The 20,990-nt window shown below is 40.9% G+C and overlaps 1 protein-coding gene across 49 annotated transcripts in view; it reads right to left on the bottom strand.

Moving 5' to 3' along the window:
- The window catches only part of shot (dystonin-like protein short stop), a 956,738-nt gene that overhangs the window by 332,791 nt on the left and 602,957 nt on the right, over nt 1-20,990 (bottom strand). For 44 of the 49 annotated variants that reach the window (XR_011392260.1, XM_070087187.1, XM_070087180.1 and 41 more), the window contains exons 3-4: nt 6,813-6,830; nt 2,776-2,835 (exon numbers count right to left, since the gene is read on the bottom strand). The exons of 4 other annotated variants lie outside the window; for them this stretch is intronic. Coding sequence is in view for 44 of the 45 variants with exons in the window: in XM_070087187.1 (XP_069943288.1) it covers nt 2,776-2,835; nt 6,813-6,830 (78 nt within the window). In the remaining variant the exon portion in view is untranslated. The remainder of the gene's footprint in view (nt 1-2,775; nt 2,836-6,812; nt 6,831-20,990) is intronic. One more of the 49 variants, XM_070087186.1, reaches the window with a different exon arrangement.

Genomic DNA, 20,990 nt, shown 5'->3' on the forward strand with positions numbered 1-20,990 from the left:
GGCAAGCAAGTTATCTAGCAAAAGACAGTTACAAGGGACTTTCACTTCTACAAGAACCATTGCATAATGAGACCACTAAGCCAATTGGCTTCTTTACAATATGTGAATCATGGTGACCACTGTCATGGACAGGGAAGCTTTAGAAAGAATGTCAACAATAAAATACAACTTAACATACAATAAAAACAACTACATTCAAACTGGCTTAAATTTAATGTGGTGAATGGACTATAGAAACGAGCTGCGACTGTTGCATATTTTTTTTTATATAAAAGTCTCCTCTTACCCTTCGCTGGACGGTGCGAGTCATAAAAGGTGTATGAGGGAGGGGGAAGGGAAAGGAGATAAAAAGGGAAGTAAAATGAGTAATAATAAAGGTAAATTGAGGGTGTGGAAAGGGTCCAGAAAGGGTACGGTAAAGGGGAGGAAAGAAAAATACAGTATTAGTTGATATAAAGGGAAAAAGGGAACAAATAAGCTAGGGTTATGATCCGTGATATCCACATTACCTATGAACTCGGTGAATTTCACTCCCGTGCGCAAATTTTTTTACTGTTAGTAAAGTTTAAAACATTTAAAATGTAGTGAATATTCGGAGGATTAAATCTGTCACTATTAAGAGGCTGCCAGACAGCCATTTTCCTGATAAAGGCATATAGTAGACTGTACACTGTGTACAGAACCTACAGCGGTAAATATTTCAGGGAAACGTAATTATTTTGAAAAACTTGTCTTTCAAATTTTATATTTACAAATTTTAGGATGGAATATTCAGAATGTAATTATCGGGGACTGAATTTCTGTTTGATTTCTTTCACCGAGTCGAAGGTTGTGTTAACTTTATACAAGACGAGATCACGAATAATTCCCCAAGTAAATAATTCACTCACTACTAGTACCACGAACTAAGACAAGTGATATAAATTATTAACACTATGCAGGAGAGAGGTATTGTGTTAGTTGCAACACTAAACTATGAACTTTGCAAAAACTTAAGAGAAACATTCCAGATACAGAGCATCATACGTAAGTATAAATAAACTGACGCCTAAAATTAAACTGTATAAGAGCTCTGTCATTAAAATGTGCTGTAAAATTCTGTTAAAACAAAAGAACTTACCGAAGAAGCACCTTGGCCATGAAAGGACATACAAATAATTTGAAAGTTTAAATTGCAGAGGATGTCTGTCTGTTTTAATATTGAGCAAGATTATAGATAAAAAAAAGTTACGTTTTAGTGCAAACTTTTAAACAAGGTTTTAATATAAAACTTTTTTTTTTTTAAGTCAAGAAGGAAAACTGACACCGCAGCCTCAAGCTTAGTTAATCAAGGAGGAAGAAAATTTTTATTTCACAGCATTAAGCTCAAGAAACTACGGCGATACAATCCAGCAGCATCACAGCATGAAGCTTAGCCAATCACGAATGCACAAAACTATGATGTCACAGCACTAAGCTCAGCCACTTACTGAGATACAAAACAATGACGTCACAGTAATAAGTTCAGCCACTCATCGAGCTTAGCAAATGCTTTATTTTCCTGCTTTTGAAAAAAAATTCCTCTTCCAAACTACTGCAGTTAAAAAATTATTTTGAGATTATGTATGACTCCAGGAATACCCTCCAGGTAGACTCCAGGTAATCCAAATGCAAATCTTCTATATAAAGTTGCCTTTGCGACCACAATCCAGATTACGACAAATATTAAAAGTCCTAAAATCTGATGATTATTATAAAAAGGCGGAGGAAACAATGTGTCTAGAGATAGGTGAAGGTGGGGGTAGTCTACGGCGTTGTACAACGGTGGACCACGGCAGCAGCGACTGCTGCACTCAGATCGTAGTGCATCCACTCAAATGACATACAGCACTGTAATGTAGGTTCACTGAGCACTACCAAGACCACTTCACCTATAGTGATCACACCGCTACACTTTCTAGAGGTAGTCTAGATAATTGCTCAAGTCCTTGATTCTCTGCATAGTCATAAGCTACATAATCAAAAGCAAAAACAAATGATGGAACCTCAAGATACAACTCAGAAACGACGTCATTATAGTTTAGAAAACTGTAATGTATTAAACTATGCATCATCAGCTTCCATTACTACCGGGGTAAACTTGTGACACATCTGCAAGCTATATGATTCATGAAGACGACTGACTGCTGTATAAACTACATGCTCGTAAACTTGTCGCACGGTAGTGTGTAAGCTTACATTAGAACGTGCGTAAGTTTATAGTAACACGTACAAAAGCATACAGTAACATATGCGTTGTTCCCTTATACTAACACATGCGTAAGCTTATAAATAACATGTGCGTAAATTAATACTAACACATCGCAAGCTTACAGTAACATGCGCAATCTTTCTGTAACATGCTGACTATTACTCTGAATCGCCTGCGACACAACTACTACCCTGAAGCATAAAATATAATCGGCAGAAATTAATTAATATAAAGTTGAATATTATAAAACTATAACAGTTAAAAACTCTTACTACAGCGTTAATAAACATCAACGTTCAAGCCAAAACAAAAAAAATAATACAAATCAAAATTCCAAAATGGCGCTGCGGAGAAATGTGAAAACTAACAAATAAAATGAATGTGAAATAAACTATATAAATATTATATAGCTGGAAAGAAAGCCGAATATTGGAGACTGCTGAGGCGGCAACTTAAGCATGATCTGGGGTGGGGCTGGCCAGGACGGCCGGCCGGCCACCTTTACCTACGCACACACACCTGCACCCCCACACATACACACTTACTACGGGTGAGCAGCTGGAGTCGTCGTTGTAGTTGTTGCACACCGTAATGCACGTGTAGCGCTGTAAGGGAAGACAATGGTCCACACCGATTAGCCTTCACTGCAGAATTATCATAAGCGAGAGATGGAAAGGGAGGGAAGTGATAGATGATAGAATGATGTAGGGATGAACGGGAGATAACGTGGGAAGGGTGGCTGATATAGTGGGTAAAAAAGTAAATGCAGAATAAAACAAATGAAAAGCAGGTGGATCATATGCCCACTTCGCGAACACGGTGGACACATCCTTAGTCAACAAGCAAATGTAAGAAATACTGTTGGAATAAAGGTAAACAGTTTCAAGACGAAACCGAACAATTCCCTACAGAAAGTGCCGTAGCAGTTAGTTCTAATGGCTATTTAGCCCTGGTAAATCCTTAATAATACTGATTGCTTCTACTTGATGGTCAGAAGTCACCCAATGTCTTCACCACTTGGCTGACCTGGCACCGTGTACATCTTCACTTGACTGACCTGGCACCGTGTACATCTTCACCACTTGGCTGACCTGGCACCGTGTACATCTTCACCACTTGGCTGACCTGGCACCATGTACATCTTCACCACTTGGCTGACTTGGCACCGTGTGCATCTTCACCACTTGACTGACCTGGCACCGTGTACATCTTCACCACTTGGCTGACCTGGCACCGTGTACATCTTCACCACTTGACTGATCTGGCACCGTGTACATCTTCACCACTTGGCTGACCTGGCACCGTGTACATCTTCACCACTTGGCTGACCTGGCACCGTGTACAGGAACCTCACATGAGGGGAGAGAGCCTCGCTCCTCTCCAAAGTAGGCGAGAAAGATGCATCGTAAAGTACACCTGGAAAATTGAGGAAGTATTGGTCCCAAATCTGCACACCGAAATGACTCCCTACAAGACCAAGAGGGTCGTCAGACGGCGCAAAATACACTCAATGAAAAGGAGGAGTGCAACGAGTGCAAGATGTAACTTAATGTGTATATAGGAACCAAGACTTTTCAACATCCTCCCTCCATACATAATGGAATTACGAGCAAACCTCATAGCTATCTTTAAGAGTGATCTTGGTAAGTTCCTCAAGTTAGTTCTTGATCAGCCGAGTAGTGGTGCTTGCGGTGGGCTGCGTGGCTTGTATATAGATCCATCAACCAAAAGCCCCTGGTGCAGGACCGCACCGCGAGGACAGCGACCCCCGAAGTGGTGTCTAGGTACCCTTAAGGTATTTCGTGATAAGTGCTAGGGCAGTATGATGAGTGACAAGCACACTGGCGCTTTTGTGATAGAGTTGGAGTGTAGGGGGTAAGGCACAAACAACGAAACATAAAACATATTTACTAGAGATGGGGTAAATACACTGTGGAGTAAGTAATGGAGCTGCCTTGGTCAATACAACACCCAAGTTAATCAAACTGGTAAAGGATGATGTATGGAAAGACACTTCCTTCTTACAACAAATCTTGGGCACGTACCAGATCCATTAACATGGAGGAGTGCATCAACATACTAAAATTATCAGTCTAAAAGCTAAAGAATTTTACATGTAATAAGAAAGTGTCATAGTGGGCAAGAGATCAAAACAGGGACTACACACGTGTTGCAAGATTACTCAACAACTACTGCATAATGTATCAACTTGTGGGACTGGATACACAGGCGACATCGCTATAAGTTTCCACCTCTTAGCAAAAAAAAAAAAAAAAAAAAAAAGCCGAATTAAAAAGCTATCTAGTACTAAATATTTGAGTCTCACACTTTGTTTAGCATAGTCTTCAGACGTGTGACCCTTCAAGAGAAGTGCCGTGATGCCAGTGAAGAACTCCTGATCCAAGGAATTGGAGTTACAAGTTTTTCTCTGGTCACACCTGATCATTCCTTTCCCACGCACTTTTCTCATTCCCCAGTCTCTATTTGACTACTTACATGTGGATTGGTCTGTGCCAGTGTTCAGTCCTTATACTACTGTGTTCAGGTTATTTAGTTCAAACACATGTATATCTGAACTAAACACTTAGATTATTATTCATGACATGCACATCTGCGACAGGTTTGCTCGTAGTAAGTGCTTGTGATCACCGAACTCTTTATCTATCACTACTACATTTAGCAGTCCTTAGTGCACGCCCAGACAGGCTCGCGTGCGCGTATGCGTGCGTGGGGGAAGTACAGTAAATAGAACTTAGGTGGCGGCGACGTGAGTGGGAGGTGGTGGGTAGTGTTAATGTTTGCACTGAGTATTGGTTGTGGTGTGTTTTGGTGGTATCGATAGGTGGTCTTAGCGGCTGTGGTGATGATGGTAGTAGTGGCTGGTGGTGCAGGTACTAGAGGTAATGAAGGCGTGGTTGATAGCAGTAGCGAAAGTGGTGATGCGTGTGAAGGAGTTAGGGTAGTACTGGGGTGGTGATGCTTATGAGGGAAGGAGAAGTGCTTGTGTGTTTGTGGGGGGGGGGGCAGTGAATGGCAATATGATGGTAGTTCTATGTTGTAGGAGAGTGCGTTGAGTGTTGTGATAAAATCAAGTGAAAGATGAGTAGCACAGGGGAGGAGGTAAGAGGAAAGGGAAGAAAATAAGAGAAGAATCGATGATATAAAATGAAGTGAGAAAACTAAAGGGAAAAAATGTGAAAATACAAAACGGTGAATGTTAGAATAAAAGAAAGTGGATGCGAGTCCTGATATGAAAAGGGGCAAAGAATTTAGATGTGTAGAGTGTGTACAAGAGCAAGTAACATCAACACAGCACCACACCTACCCCAGACGTCTTACACTTCTGACGATGGAAAACCTTATATTCGAACTAAATGCATCATAGAAAATCCAGGAGAATCAGAGGGAGCGAATAGCCATTAACAGCCACTTTAAGGGAGGCGAAATTGTACATCTGGTGAATGTACAGATAACCTTCTCTTACTGTATAAATTTAGTATCTAAATCATTGGGAACACCTAAAGTTAAACGAACTGTACTTCTTGGAACGCAGGTGAGAAAGAAGGTGAAAAGTCTCAGAAACATACTAAGAAATAAACTCCTTTTAATTATCGTCTTATGGTTGTAACAGTAGTGAATGTAAGAGCAAACATTGGTGGCCTTCCTATATACTGCAAACTTAAACTTCCTATCAACCCGGTGTATCAACACATCTAAGAATGGAAATTTACAGTCCACCTCTTTCTCCACGGTGAATTTAATAGACGGGATTAAAGCGCTAAGTCTTGGTATCAAGGGCCATATCATTTGGCCAAAGACACAAGATGTCATTCACATATCTGAACCATTTTGCTCTACATGAAAGGATATTTTTCAACAGTCTGGCCACGAAAAATTCCATATACAGATGGCTCAAGAGGGGGGGGGGGGGCAACGGATTACCCATAGCCATTCCCTACCTTTATGCATAGTATTTCCCCCTCAAATTTAAACTTGCAATCAATTACACACAACTTAACTCAATTTGTGGAATTTTTCTATTGCTATAATATTAAACCTTTCTGGCTATGGGTACTGATATGCCTGGGGGCATTTCCTGTTCCATTCCCTTTCTCTCTCTCTCTCTCTCTCTCTCTCTCTCTCTCTCTCTCTCCCTCACTCCAGTGAATACATCCTCTGGGGTCGTGTTGGCTCAGACATCCTCCTTTTTTTTCTGCAACTCTGCAAGCTCCTGTTGATGTGTTGATTGCAACACGAAAGTCCTAGAGCTATCATTCTACTCCGTACGAGGTTGTTTTGCATCCTGTATCGCCTGGCTTGAGATATTTGCATATATATATATATATATATATATATATATATATATATATATATATATATATATATATATATATATATTAAAAAATACTGACATTTTACACTGACAAAATATGTAAAGCAACAAATCTGCCAACATTGTTTAATATAGAAGATAAGCGTGCAGCATAACACCACTCACACACAAAGATAATCGTGTTTCCTTATTAGACTAGTTAGTACAGCGTATATCTAGATAAGGATAGTAAGTTCATGCAATACAAACCTCGCCATATCCCCAATGCTGCGTGTAAGCAAAACAAACCAATATTAGCAGAGATTAAAATAAGAGATTAGTAGCAGCAAAGGCGCAAACATTGTAGCTACAATGCTGGTGACACTGACACACAAAAACAAAGACAATAATATTAGCATTCACATTCTACGTGTTAAATATGACATATGTCCATTTAGATATAGATAGGGGCACAAACAATATTTGCATAACAAAATATCAACATCAACATGTGCCAGCGGGCCGCCAACAACAGCCTGTTTGGACAGCCAAGCATCTGAAAAACCTGATCCCAGGCTGGGTTGCTAAGGTTTCTATAGAAAAACTTACGAAACCGGTCTCAAGTATAACAATGTTCACTAATATAGGGAAAACTAATTAAATTAATATTAACAAATACTCTTACGGCCGGCAACCAAACACACCCACTATCTGTCTGCCAGGTTAAATTACTGTAAATGTTTCTAGGACGAGGACTGAACAATACTATCAAGCCATAAATCAAGCTATTTAATATAATTATACTTGAATAATCAAAGAATCTTATTAATGTATATATACAGAAATGAATGTGTATATGTATATGTCGTGCCGAATAGGTAAAACTTGCGATTTTTGCGTAAACAGCAACACTCTTCTTGCCGAATAAGGCAAGCGAAAATTATGTATGCAATAATTTCGCAAAAATCATTTTGAACCTAACGAAAAAAATCATTGTGTTTGTTTATTAAATTATTGTAAAACTTATCTAAAATATATTTAGCTGGATTAGGCTAAATTAAATTGCGCTTGTTATAAAAAGGTTAGGTACGTTTTCTAAGGTTCTTTTGGTACAAAATTATTAATTTTTACATTAACATAAATGAAAAAAATATATATATTTAAATGTATGAGAGAAAATTTTAGGAAGGTCTTAATTTTAAATGAGTTCTTGCTAACTGACCAGTTTAAACTATTCAACACGAACAAGAGCTCTCTCACTGTATTTATAGTGAGAAATGTCTCACACTGTAAGGTGTGCCTCACTGTATTTATAGTGAGAAATGTCTCACACTGTAAGGTGTGCCTCACTGTATTTATAGTGAGAAATGTCTCACACTGTAAGGTGTGCCTCACTGTATTTATAGTGAGAAATGTCTCACAGTGTATATACACTGTAAGGTGTGCCTCACTATACACACACAGAGGTGCATCTCCCTGTATATACGCTGAGGTATAAGAACATAAGAATGTAGGAACACTGCAGAAGGCCTACTGGCCCATACGAGGCAGGTCCTTATCAAAACGACAACTACCTAGAGCTACTCAAGAAACAACTCCAGCACCCCCCAACACCAATCAAACCCAGCCCCTCCCACTCATATATTTGTCCAGTCTCTTCTTAAAGCTACCCAAGGTCCTAGCCTCTATCACCCCACTGGGAAGACTGTTCCACGCATCTACAACTCTGTTAGAAAACCAGTACTTACCTATGTCCTTTCTAAATCTAAATTTATCCAACTTAAATCCATTATTCCTGGTTCTTACCTGGTTCGACACCCTCAGTACTTTATTAATGTCTCCCTTGTTTATGCCCGTCATCCACTTATACACTTCAATGATATCTCCCCTCATTCTACGCCTCTCCAGAGTGTTAGGTAAGCCTCTCCAGAGAGTGGAGATTTAAGGCTTTAAGTCTATCTTCATACGGGAGGTTCCTTACACAGTAAATCATTTTAGTCATTCTTCTCTGTATGTTCTCTAATGAGTCTATGTCCATCCTGTAGTAAGGGGACCAAAACTGAGCAGCATAATCTAAATGAGGCCTCACTAGTGATGTATAGAGCTGTAAAATAACTTTTGGACTTCTGTTACTTATACTTCTTGAGATAAATCCAAGTAATCTGTTGGCCTTGTTGCGCACACTGAGGCACTGCTGTCTTGGCTTCAGATTTCTGCTCACCACGACTCCCAAGTCTCTTTCACATTCCGTATGACCAAGCTCTACTTCACCTAGATTATAGCTTCGAGGGTTATTTTCATTACCAAGGGCTAGTACCTTACACTTATCCACATTAAACTTCATCTGCCATTTCTCAGACCAAGACATTAATTTGTTCAAATCGTCCTGGAGTTCATTGATATCCTCCTCAGAGTGAATTATACGGCCTATCTTTGTATCATCAGCAAACTTACTCATGTCACTAGTAATCCCTTCATCAAGGTCATTAATGTAAATTATGAACAAGAGAGGGCCTAAAACTGATCCTTGTGGAACGCCACTAGTGACTAATCCCCATTCAGATTTCACTCCATTAATGGTAACTCTCTGCTTTCTATTGGTAAGCCATGCCTCAATCCATGCTAGAACTTTACCTCCTATACCATGAGCTGCCACTTTTCTTAAGAGTCTCTTGTGAGGTACTCTGTCGAAGGCTTTACTAAAATCCAAATAAACAATATCATATTCCTTATTACTGTCAATTGCCTCAAATGTTCTATTGAAGAACGTCAGTAAGTTTGTCAGGCAGGAACGACCTCTCGTGAATCCATGCTGAGATTCATTTATCAAGTTATGCTCTTCAAGGTGACTTCTGATAATGTCAGCTATAATTGATTCTAATAACTTGCCCACTATAGATGTCAGGCTTATTGGACGGTAATTTGAAGGAGTGGACTTATCCCCTGATTTGAATATAGGAACCACATTAGCCATCTTCCACAACTCTGGCACAACACTGGTAAGGATGGACGCATTGAATACACTCGTTAATGGCTGACTAAGCTCCATCTTGCATTCCTTAAGTACCCTTGAAAACAACTCATCGGGTCCCGGGGACTTATTTTGTTTCAGTTTGTCTATCTGTTTAATAACCATGTCCCTCGTGACAGTAATATTAGTTAACTTAAATTCATCAGGAACCAAATAATTGTTAATTACTGGAATCTCATTTACATCTTCCTGTGTAAAAACTGACAAAAAATAGTCATTAAATAAGGAACACATTTCCAGTTCATTATCCGTCAGCTGTCCATTCCCAGATTTCAGAGGTCCTACTTTTTCCTTCACCTTCGTCCTATACACTTGAAAGAACCCCTTTGGATTAGTCTTTGATTCATTAGCAACTCTAATTTCATAGTCACGTTTAGCCTTTCTAATCGCCTTTTTTACTTCTCTTTTAAGCTGAACATATTGGTCAGTAAGGTTAACCTCTCCTCTTCTGATGCGCCTATAAATTCCCCTTTTCTCCCCTAATAGATGCTTTAGCCTCCTGTTAACCCATTTGGGATCGTTATTATTAGACCTAATTTCTCTCTTGGGAATGTATATACTCTGGGCACTGTGTACATTATTAAGAAAACAATCATAAAAGCAGATCCCTTCATATTCATAAGTATGATTATCACCAATAAAATCATTAGCTAGATAACCCCAATCAAGATTAGACAGATGTTCCCTAAGTCCATTATAATCGGCAGAACGAAAATCAGGGATTTTTACTGTATTATCATTATTCTTGCATTTCCAATTAATGCTAAAGGTGATGGATTTGTGATCACTTGCGCCAAGCTCTTCAGTGATCTCCAGATTATTCACGAGTGTTTCCTTATTTGACAAGACTAGGTCTAGCAAATTATTACCCCTAGTAGGCTCAGTTACACTCTGTTTCAGAAAACAGTCCTGAACTGTTTCCATGAAGTCACTGGACTCTAGATTACCTGTCAAAGAATTCCAGTCAATTTGGCTAAAGTTAAAGTCCCCTACTATGACTACGTTACTGTGTCCAGAAGCCCTAACAATTTCGTCCCAAAGAAGTCTCCCTCTATCGTGATCCAAGCCTGGAGGTCGGTATATTACACCTAGAATTAGTTTTTCTTGACCCTCCACGAACTCTACCCAAACAGACTCTGTTACTGCTCCATCTATTTTTATACCTGTTTTTATGCAACAATTAATATTTTCTCGAACATACAATGCAACTCCTCCCCCCTTCCCATTACATCTATCCACATTGAACAACTTAAATCCCTGAATATTACACTCAGCAGTCATATCCCGACTCTTTAAATCATACCACGTTTCAGTTAATGCAATGATATCAAAGTTCCCAGCACATGCTACCAAACGTAGTTCATTAATTTTATTTCTTGCACTTCGACTGTTAGCATAAAATACCATCATATGTTTTTTCTTCTGCACATTTTTCCTATTCATCTTTGTTTTTACACAATTTCTGAAATTATCATTACCCAGAGTTACTCCATGACAGTTACCATTAAGATTCTTAATATCAGAGCATAAGTCAATATATCCATACTCATTATTAATCATTTCTAAACCCATACCTCTAACTAATCCTAGTTTAAAGTCCTAACAACCCCCTCAACTGAGTTAGCAAGAAAACCCACACCTGCCCTGGATAAGTGAACCCCATCCCTGGCATACATGTCATTTCGGCCATAGAAGTTGTCCCAGTTGTCAATGAATGGTACTGCATTATCCTTACAGTGTTTATCCAGCCAACAATTAATACCAATTGCTCTGGACAACCATTCATTACCAACACCTCTTCTTGGCAAAATGCCACATATAACAGGGCGCCCCCCCTTCTTCCTAATCATGTCTATAGCTGTCCTGAACTTTCTAACTAAATCCTCACTTCTACGCTTGCCTACATCATTGCCTCCAGCACTGAGGCAAATAATAGGATTGATCCCATTACCGTTCATGATGTTGTCAAGCCGGCTAACAATGTCCTCCATCCCAGCCCCAGGAAAGCATACCCTTTGTCTCCTACTCCTGTCCTTCAAGCAGAATGCCCTATCCATGTATCTAACCTGGCTATCCCCAACAACAACAATATTCTTACCTTCCTTGTTGTCGTTCGTCGTGACGATCCCAGTAGTAGACTCACATTCGTCGGGTAGCACCGAGAATGCGTTGGAGGTTTCCACGGGAGTTTCCACAGCAGTCTCTTTCTTCTTCATCGTTTCTGGCTTTCCATTCGTCTTCTTGATCGTCAACTTCGTCGTCCCCTGCTGTCCAACCACTGACCACGATCCCTTCTTGACCTGAGGACTCGAAACAGGAGGACTACTACGAATCCTCTTGTTTTCCTCGGTCAATCGCCGTATCTCCATCTTCGCTGCCCTCAATTCTTCCTTAAGTTGCTGGTAAAGTTGCTCGATGGAGGGCATCTTGGTTCAGTCCACGGGAGCAAACAAGACACTTCTTCACAGAGTTAAGTATAGGTCAGCACTCAAGAGCACACAAACAGGTCTTCACAGAGCTAAGTACACGTCACCACTGGGTAAGTACTGGGCAACGTTTCACTTTCCAGGAACTTTGTCAAGCTGATACGAAACTTTGTCAAGCTGATACGAAACTTTGTCAAGCTGATACGGAACTTTGTCAAGCTGATACAGTACAGCGACATCTATACCTCTGACGAGGAAGGTTCTCTCCTGCCTGCACCATGAGTATGAGATGCAAAATAAAGCTATTAACCTAACTAATTCTTACGGTATATACACAGAGAGGGAGGAGTGGCTGGCTGGCTCTCACTCTATATACCAAGAGAGGTTCTCACAGTATACTGAGAGGTATATCTCTCGCTATATATACAAGCAGAAATGTATCTCATCGTACACAAACAAGATTTTACATTAACAATGTTGATTATTGTCTAGGTAATATTAGGAGAGATGTAAATAATGAAACAATGTTAGAAGCCTGAGTAGCTCCATCGTCCACTATAATAACATGAACGTAGATAAATAAGTTTACTAAGCAACTTGCAAACATCATACACCGTATGATTGGGCCTTGGAGGCCTGCTCTCACTCAAGCTGAATGATAACAGTTAAACAGTTGGGTCACGGTATGATTACCCCCCACAAAGACACCTAGTAAAACGCACCCACTTTTTTAAAGAAATAGGTAAAAAAAGGTAAACACATTAAGGAATGAGATGTCGGGGTGGACTAGAGGGAAGGGATCAGAGGAACCCCTGTCCTGCTGGGCGCCAGCATGTCCACTTGAGTTTGGAATGTAGGGGAGCCTAAAACAAGAGTTCCTTGTTCCTTCATTATGTGGCACTGGAGATGACTACATAAAAAGAGTAGACCGAGCCTTGGACATGAGCAAACCAACAAATTAGGTGGAGGCTTGAACAAGGACTGTAGTCGAATATTTGTAAGTGAACTGAATTGATAAAACCCCTGGTGTGCAAAATGTTTCTTTAATAAGTGCACCTTTCCTCAGTATAGCTTGCATACTCATTCCCTTAAGTGTGTAATAAATCATTGCATAACTCTAAGAGTATATATTTGTCCCCTCCCAGCAACCTAACATGAGGTTGCACTAAAGAAAAGATTATGGTCAGGGAAGAATGTTGAGGAAATGAAGGAGGCGAAGAGGATGCCTGCTAGCACCCCATCATCTGTATAACATCCAGAAATCAAAGGATTATCTGTTCACGAAAAATGTGAGCGTAGTAGACATGCGTAACCATGAGAGAACTTCCTACAAGGGTCGAAGACAAGGGTGGTACGGAAGTAGAAATAAACCGAAAGAGGAAGTGGTAAAGCAAATTTCATTCACCGTTTCAAGAATATTCACAATTAAACCATAAATCGAAGAGGAAACCTTACATGACGTTTCGGTCCGTCCCCGACCATTAATAAGTTGCGAATGAGAGAAAAGGACTGCAAAACCAGAAGATAGGCCAGACGAAGAGAAGACATAATTAAGTTACGCCAAACACATGACAGTGTATTTAAAAAGACACATCGGTATAAATAAAACCGGGATTAATAAGAAATGATCGCATTTTGTGTACAAAAAAAACAATTAATGCGTCCGTCCGAAGTATTATCGGAGGCGGAGCCATGAGCGTATGTAGACTCCTGGCGCCTAGAAATAACTCAAGAACATTCCACACACCTGACGAATTAAAGCTTTCTCTCGTGCATAGGTGTAATTCCTAGTGACTAAAAGAAGGTCATTAAGTCCGCAATATCGGTAAACATTAATATAAATGATACTTTACTCTTAATGTTTATAAACGGTGATGACCACTTCTCTGTGTTTATATACTGCGCATGTGGCTGATGTGCCAACGATGTTATCAGATATCTTTTTGGATATTTTTTCACCCACAGCGCTCCGCCATCTCTTCCGCCACACTTTATCACTTAATAAATCATTAACATGATCAAAAACATTGAAAGCACGTTTTCCTTTCGCATGCAGCAAACATAAATTGTATCCTTATCAAGTCTGTGTGCCAGAATGCGAGTGCAGCCACTTAGTGTGGCTCGGGCGCTGCCCAAACCACTTCCCAACCAAGAGCACTGTGAGAACTGAAACTCGAGCAGGGCAGAGAAACACTTTTTCACGTTTCAAGGCTCGAAGGCTAGCGCTATATATATATATATATGTCGTGCCGAATAGGCAGAATTTGCGATCTTGGCTTAAATAGCAACGCTCATCTTGCCATATAGGACAAGTGAAAATTTGTGTATGTAATAATTTCGCCAAAATCATTCTGAACCTAAGGAAAAAAATATATTTGATTGTGTTTGTTTAGTACTAAATTATTGTAAACGTATTTAAAATATATTTAGTTGGGTTAGGCTAAAATAAATTACTCTTGTTATAATAAGGTTAGGTAAGTTTTCTAAGATTCTTTTGGTGCAAAATTAAAAATATTTACATCAACATTAATGAAAAAAATCTATCTTTAAACGTATAAGAGAAAATTTCAGAAAGGACTTAATTTTAAATGAGTTCTTGCTAATTGACCAGTTTTACATATTCGGCACGACATTATATATATATATATATATATATATATATATATATATATATATATATATATATATATATATATATATATATATATATATATATATATATCGCGAGAGCAAATGAACAAGTGAGTGAGATGTTATCAACAAATTTTGTTGAAAATTAGAAAAAGTTTTGGTGTGAGATTAATAAGTTGAGGAAGCCTAGAGAACGAAAGTATTTGATAGTTAACAATAGGAGAGGAGAGTTATTAAATGGAGAGTTAAGAGGTAATGAGAAGATGGAGGTAATATTTTGAGGAATTGTTAAACGTTAATGAAGATAGGAAAGCTGTGATTTCGTGTACAGAGCAAGGAAGAATAACATTTTGTAGGCGTGAGGAACAGCCAGTTGTGAGTGCAGAGGAAGTTCGAGAGGTAGTGGGTAGACTGAAAGGAGGTAAGGCAGCTGGGATTGATGGGATAGATAGAAATGTTAAAAACAGGTCGGGATATAGTTTTGGAGTGGCTGGTGCTTTTATTTAATAAATGTACGGAAGAGGGTAAGGTACCTAGGGATTGGCAAAGAGCATACCTGGACTCTACCTGGAGGGCATCCCGGGGATCAACGCCCCCGCGGCCCGGTCCACGACCAGGCCTCCCGGTGGATCAGGGCTTGATCAACGAGGCTGTTATTGCTGGCCGCACGTAGTCCAACATACGAACCACAGCCCGGCTGATCCGGCACCGACTTTAGGTATCTGTCCAGCTCTCTCTTGAAGACAACCAGGGGTTTACTGGTAATGCCTCTTATGGCTGGTGGGAGGCTGCTGAACAGTCCTGGGCCCCGGACACTTATTGTGTTTTCTCTTAGTGTACCAGTGGTGCCCCTACTTTTCACTGGGCTTATGTTGCATCGCCTGCCAGGTCTTTTGCTTTCGTATTGAGTGATTTCTGTGTGCAGATTAGGAACCAGTCCCTTCAGAATCTTCCAGGTGTAGATTATGATACCTCTCTCTCGCCTGCGCTCCAGTGAGTAAAAGTTAAGTGCTTCCAGGCGCTCCCAATAGTTAAGGTGTATGATGGAACTTATACGTGCAGTTAAGGTTCTCAGTATATTCTCTAGATCTGCAATTTCACCTGCCTTGAATGGGGATGTTAATGTACAGCAATATTCCAGCCTAAAGAGAACAAGTGATTTAAAAAGGACCATCGTTGGCTTAGCATCTCTTGTCTTGAATGTTGTCATTATCCATCCTATCAGCTTCCTCGCAGATGTGATAGTGGCATTGTTGTGGTCCTTGAAGGTGAGGTCTTCGGGCATTACCACACCCAGGTCCTTCAAATTACTTTTCCGCTCTAGTGTGTGATTCGAGTTTGTAGTACACTCGGTCCTAGTTATTATTTCTTCCAGTTTTCCATAACGGAGTAGTTGGAATTTGTCTTCACTGAACATCACATTGTTCTCCGTTGCCCATTGAAAAAGTTGGTTTATATCTTGAAAATTTGCCGTGTCCCAATGGATGACACTCTCATGCAGATCCTAGTATCATCTACAAAGGATGATACAGTGCTATGGTTTACATCTATATCTGATATGAGAAAGAAGAATAGGATAGGTGCGAGTACTGTGCCTTGTGGAACAGAGCTTTTCACTATGGTAACTTCCGATTTAACTCTGTTTACCACTACTCTGTGTTCGATTGGTTAAAAAGTTGAAGATCCATCTGCCTACTTTGCCAGTTATCCCTTCAGCACGGGTTTTGTATACTATTATACCATGATCGCACTTGTCAAAGGATTTTGCAAAATCTGTGTATACTACATCTGCATTCTGTTTGTTTTCCAGAACATCCAAGACCATATTATAGTGATCCAATAGTTGCGAGAGGCAGGAGCGAACTGCTCTGAAACCATGTTGCCCTGGATTGTGCAATTTTGGGTTTCCAAGTGGTTTCCTTTCTTGCTTCTTAGAACTCTTTCAACGATTTTTATGATGAAGGACGTTAAAGCTATTGGTGTATAATTCTTAGCTACTGCTTTACTGGCACCTTTATGAAGTGGGAATCTCACCGGTGTCTATGCTCCTTCTCCTTAGCATACTTAGAGCCCGTGAGAGGGGTTTCTACCAGTTCTTAATGAACACAGTTCCACCAGTCTGGGCCTGGGGCTGAGTGCATGGGCATGTCGTCGATGGCTTTCTCAAAATCTAGTGGAGTTAGGGTTATGTCAGAAATCTGGAATACATTGCATGCATAGTTCCATTGTATAAAGGCAAAGGGGACAAAAGAAAGTGCAAAAATTATAGAGGAATAAGTCTGTTGAGTAAACATGGTAAAGTATATGGTAGAGTTATTACTGAAAGAATTAAGAGTACGACGGAGAGTAGGATAGCAGATGAACAAGGAAGCTTTAGGAAAGGTAGGGGTGTGTAGACCAAGTGTTTACAGTGAAACATATAGGTGAACAGTATTGAGATAAGGGTAAAGAGGTTTTTGTGGTATTTATGGATTTAGAAAAGGCGTATGACAGAGTGGATAGGGGAGGAATGTGGCAGATGTTGCAAATCTATGGAATAGGAAGTAGGTTACTGAAAGCAGTGAAGAGTTTTTACGAGGATAGTGAGGCTCAAGTTCGAGTAGATAGGGGAGAGAGAGATTATTTCCCAGTAAAAGTAGGCCTTAAACAATTATGTGCGATGTCACCATGGCTGTTCAATATATTTATAGATGAGGTTTAAGAGAAGTAAATGCTCGGGTGTTGGCAAGAGGTGTGGAGTTAAAAGATAGGGAATCTAACACAAAGTAGGAGTTGTCACCGTTGCTCTTTGCGGATGACACTGTGCTTTTGGGAGGTTCTGAAGAGAAGTTGCAGAGGTTGGTGGACGCGTTTGGTAGGTGTGAGGGAAAAGTAGGTAATAATTGGGTGTTAGGGCTGTTCAGACAGCCAGGAACTATTAGAGAGTTACTGCCCTCACTTCCATCTAGCGGGCTGAGGGGTAACTCCAGTTCATGGTGTCTGATGCACTTTAATTTCTACTCCTGGTAGTATTAACCTTACCTGGTGTGGGTTGAAGTTTGGAGAGTTACTTCACCTCCTCTCTTCTCCTGATCAGATAAGATGATCTACCAGAAGTATTTCTGTTCGTTGTTCTTTTATTTTCCTGGTTACTAGTAATGAGTGGGACCTTGTATACCACCCTTTTGTCTTTCTTAAATGTTACTCATTTAACTTTTGGTAACAAGCATATTTTTTGTTATCAGCTCTGCCGCTGACCCGGTTCTCCAGGGTAAACGCCAGCTAAAGGAGCAAAATACTTGTCTATTGGACCAAGTAATATAGTCCGACTACTCCTAGCCTTTTTCATCCTACTTGTGGTGCTCCAACCAAGTGGTACAGGAGAATCCAGAACATCGGTGTGGTGTGGTGTAGGTTCTTGTGTTGTAGTGTATGTTCTTGTGCTGGTGTAGTGTAGGTTCTTGTGCTGTAGTGTAGGTTCTTATGCTGTAGTGTAGGTTCTTATGCTGGTGTAGTGTAGGTTCTTGTGTTGGTGTGGTGTAGGTTCTTGTGCTGGTTTGGTGCAGGTTCTTGTGCTGGTGTGGGGTAGGATCTTGTGGTGTAGTGTAGGTTCTTGTTGGTGTAGTGTAGGTTCTTGTGCTGGTGTGGTGTAGGTTCTTGTGTTGTAGTGTAGGTTCTTGTGCTGGTGTAGTGTAGGTTCTTGTGTTGTAGTGTAGGTTCTTGTGCTGGTGTGGTATAGGTTCTGGTGTAGTGTAGGTTCTTGTGCTGGTGTGGTGTAGGTCTCGTGCTGGTGTGGTGTAGGTTCTTGTGCTGGTGTAGTGTAGGTTCTTGTGCTGGTGTAGTGCAGGTTCTTGTGCTGGTCTGGTGCCTAACCACAAGAGCAGCCCAAGGCTGGCCCAGGTCTGAATGCTGCCACAAGTCACCAATTACTGCGGGGAAGAAGCCTATGAATACTTAATGAGGCAGCCACACACCACGCCCCTGGCTCCTGTCTCCACAGGAGAACCACCTCAAGGTCGACCCTCCACTACCACTCGTCGAGGGGGAGATCTACACTAGAGTTAAGCGAAACACAAACTTAAAGAGGTAAAGAAGATCAAGAGAAATCACAAATAAATTGACAAGGTCTACCCTGTGCCAGCATATTGATGTTTACTGGAATTATCGTACCCGCAGCCTAGGCCTGGATGATCTGGTCTGACAGGTTGGTTGTTGGTTGCTGCTCAAACCTTGCAGCCCAATATGGCCACCAAAGCTAGGCTGTTGGAAATGCGCCTTATATTTGAAGAGAGAGCGTTGAAAATTTACAGACATTTAACACTTATTGAGTTATTACTCTGTGTATTTTACACCGTCTACCGCGCTTCTCGCAGGGTAGTGTACTTTGAAAATTTGGAACCAGTCTTTCCAGCATTTTCCATGTGTAAATTTGAAGAATTTCAGGCGTTCCCAGTGTTTTAGAAGGTTGAAGTGACACCCGGTAAAAGTTCTCTGTATATGCTCCACAAGTTACAATTTTCTCTTCTTTAAATGGGCCAGTTAGTGTTCAGCAATACCAAGAATTATAAAGTAAATTATTATTTTAAATTTACCATTATTTTGTTCTATTCATTTATTTGCATATTCTTTGTATAACTTTAAAGTTTTATTTGTTATGACACAGTTACTTTGAAGAGGTATGCTATGATCCATCTGCTACCATCCATCTGCGAGGAAACTGATGGGATGGATAATGAGAACATTCAAGAAAAGAGATGCTAAGCCAATGATGATCCTTTTTAAATCATTTGTTCTCTCTAGGCTGGAATACTGCTGTACATTAACATCCCCATTCAAGGTAGGTGAAACTGCAGAACTAGAGAATGAACAGAGACCCTTTACTGAACGTATAAGTTCCATTAAACACCTTAACTACTAGGAGCGCCTGGAAGCACTTGACTTGTACTCACTAGAGCGCAGGCGAGAGAGATGTATCAATCTACACCTGGAAGATTCTGGAGGGACTGGTCCTTAATGTGCACACAGCAATCACTACATACGAAAGCAAAAGACTTGGCAGGCGATGCAACATACCCCCAGTAAAAAGTAGGGGCGTCACTGGTACACTAAGAGAAAAAGCAATAAGTGTCAAGGGCCCAAGACTGTTCAACAGTCTCCCACCAGCAATAAAGGGCATTACGGGAAGACCCCTGGTTGTCTTCAAGAGGGAGCTGGACAGATATCTAAAGACGGTGCCGAATCAGCCGGGCTGTGGTTCGTACGTTGGATTGCGTGCGGCCAGCAGTAACAGCCTCGTTGATCAGGCCTTGATCCACCGGGAGGCCTGGTCGTGGACCGGGCCGCGGGGGCGTTGATCCCCGGAATGCCCTCCAGGTAGCCTCCAGGTATCCCTCTTCTCCAAAATGCGACCCACATCATCACTGTTAGGTGACCATGGGCAGAATGTGTAAGAGGACTTGCCTAAGAATCTCACCATGGTCCCTTCGCTTATGAGCCGAGCGTTCTATCATTAACCTACAGGCTACCTATTCTTCTCAGGGCAGCAGAAGTGGAATGAACTGCAATTAAAAGTGATCTACTTGGAGACTGTTCCGGGGGTCAATGTCCCCACGACCTGGTCCCAGGCCAGGCCTCCCGGTGAATGAACTGATCAACCAGACTGTTGGTGCTAGTCGTACGCAATCTATGAATCATAGCTCGGATGATCAAGAAATAACTTAATGAACAGCCAAGGGTTTTGGCAATTTCCCCCTATGTATGAAGAGAAAGCGATGAAGTCTTGGTCCCTCAGTGTACTCATTGGCACCCCTGCTTTCTTTCGTAGTAAGTAATTTCTGTGAGCAGATACCAGCAACGCTGGTCAACAAAGTTTAAGAGGTAAAGTCATGAGGAAAGACTCGACCCCCACAAGTACAACTTCTCGAGTGAGTACACAAGCATCTACATCTACATTAAATACATCTACCAAAGGCGTCTGGTAAGATACATCCCGAGAGCCGAAAACATGACACCGTGAATTCTGGAAACACCACGACAAAAATAAACTAGGGCAAGAGCAACACTGCGGGGATTGTGAAAAACACAAAGGAACATTCTTATCAGTTAAAGTCCATGAGACAAGGCAAGGGTAAAACCCCTTCAAGAGGGTTGTGGGCAGACAAGAGGGTCTGGGGTAGGGAGGAGGGACCAGACAAACCAGGGCAGACAATGGGTGCGGCTCCCGCACGCCACAACACTAGGACATTTCTGCAGGTGGTGGACTAGCATGTAGAGGCAGAACAATACTGTACACACCCGCATGCAACACTCGCCCCGCAGCCTCGCTAACATTATATTAAATGTTTAACGCCACTTACATTTCGTGTGCATGTACTAAGAATA

The sequence above is a fragment of the Cherax quadricarinatus genome, chromosome 21 (genome assembly GCF_038502225.1).
Source record: "Cherax quadricarinatus isolate ZL_2023a chromosome 21, ASM3850222v1, whole genome shotgun sequence".
NCBI lineage: Eukaryota > Metazoa > Arthropoda > Malacostraca > Decapoda > Parastacidae > Cherax > Cherax quadricarinatus.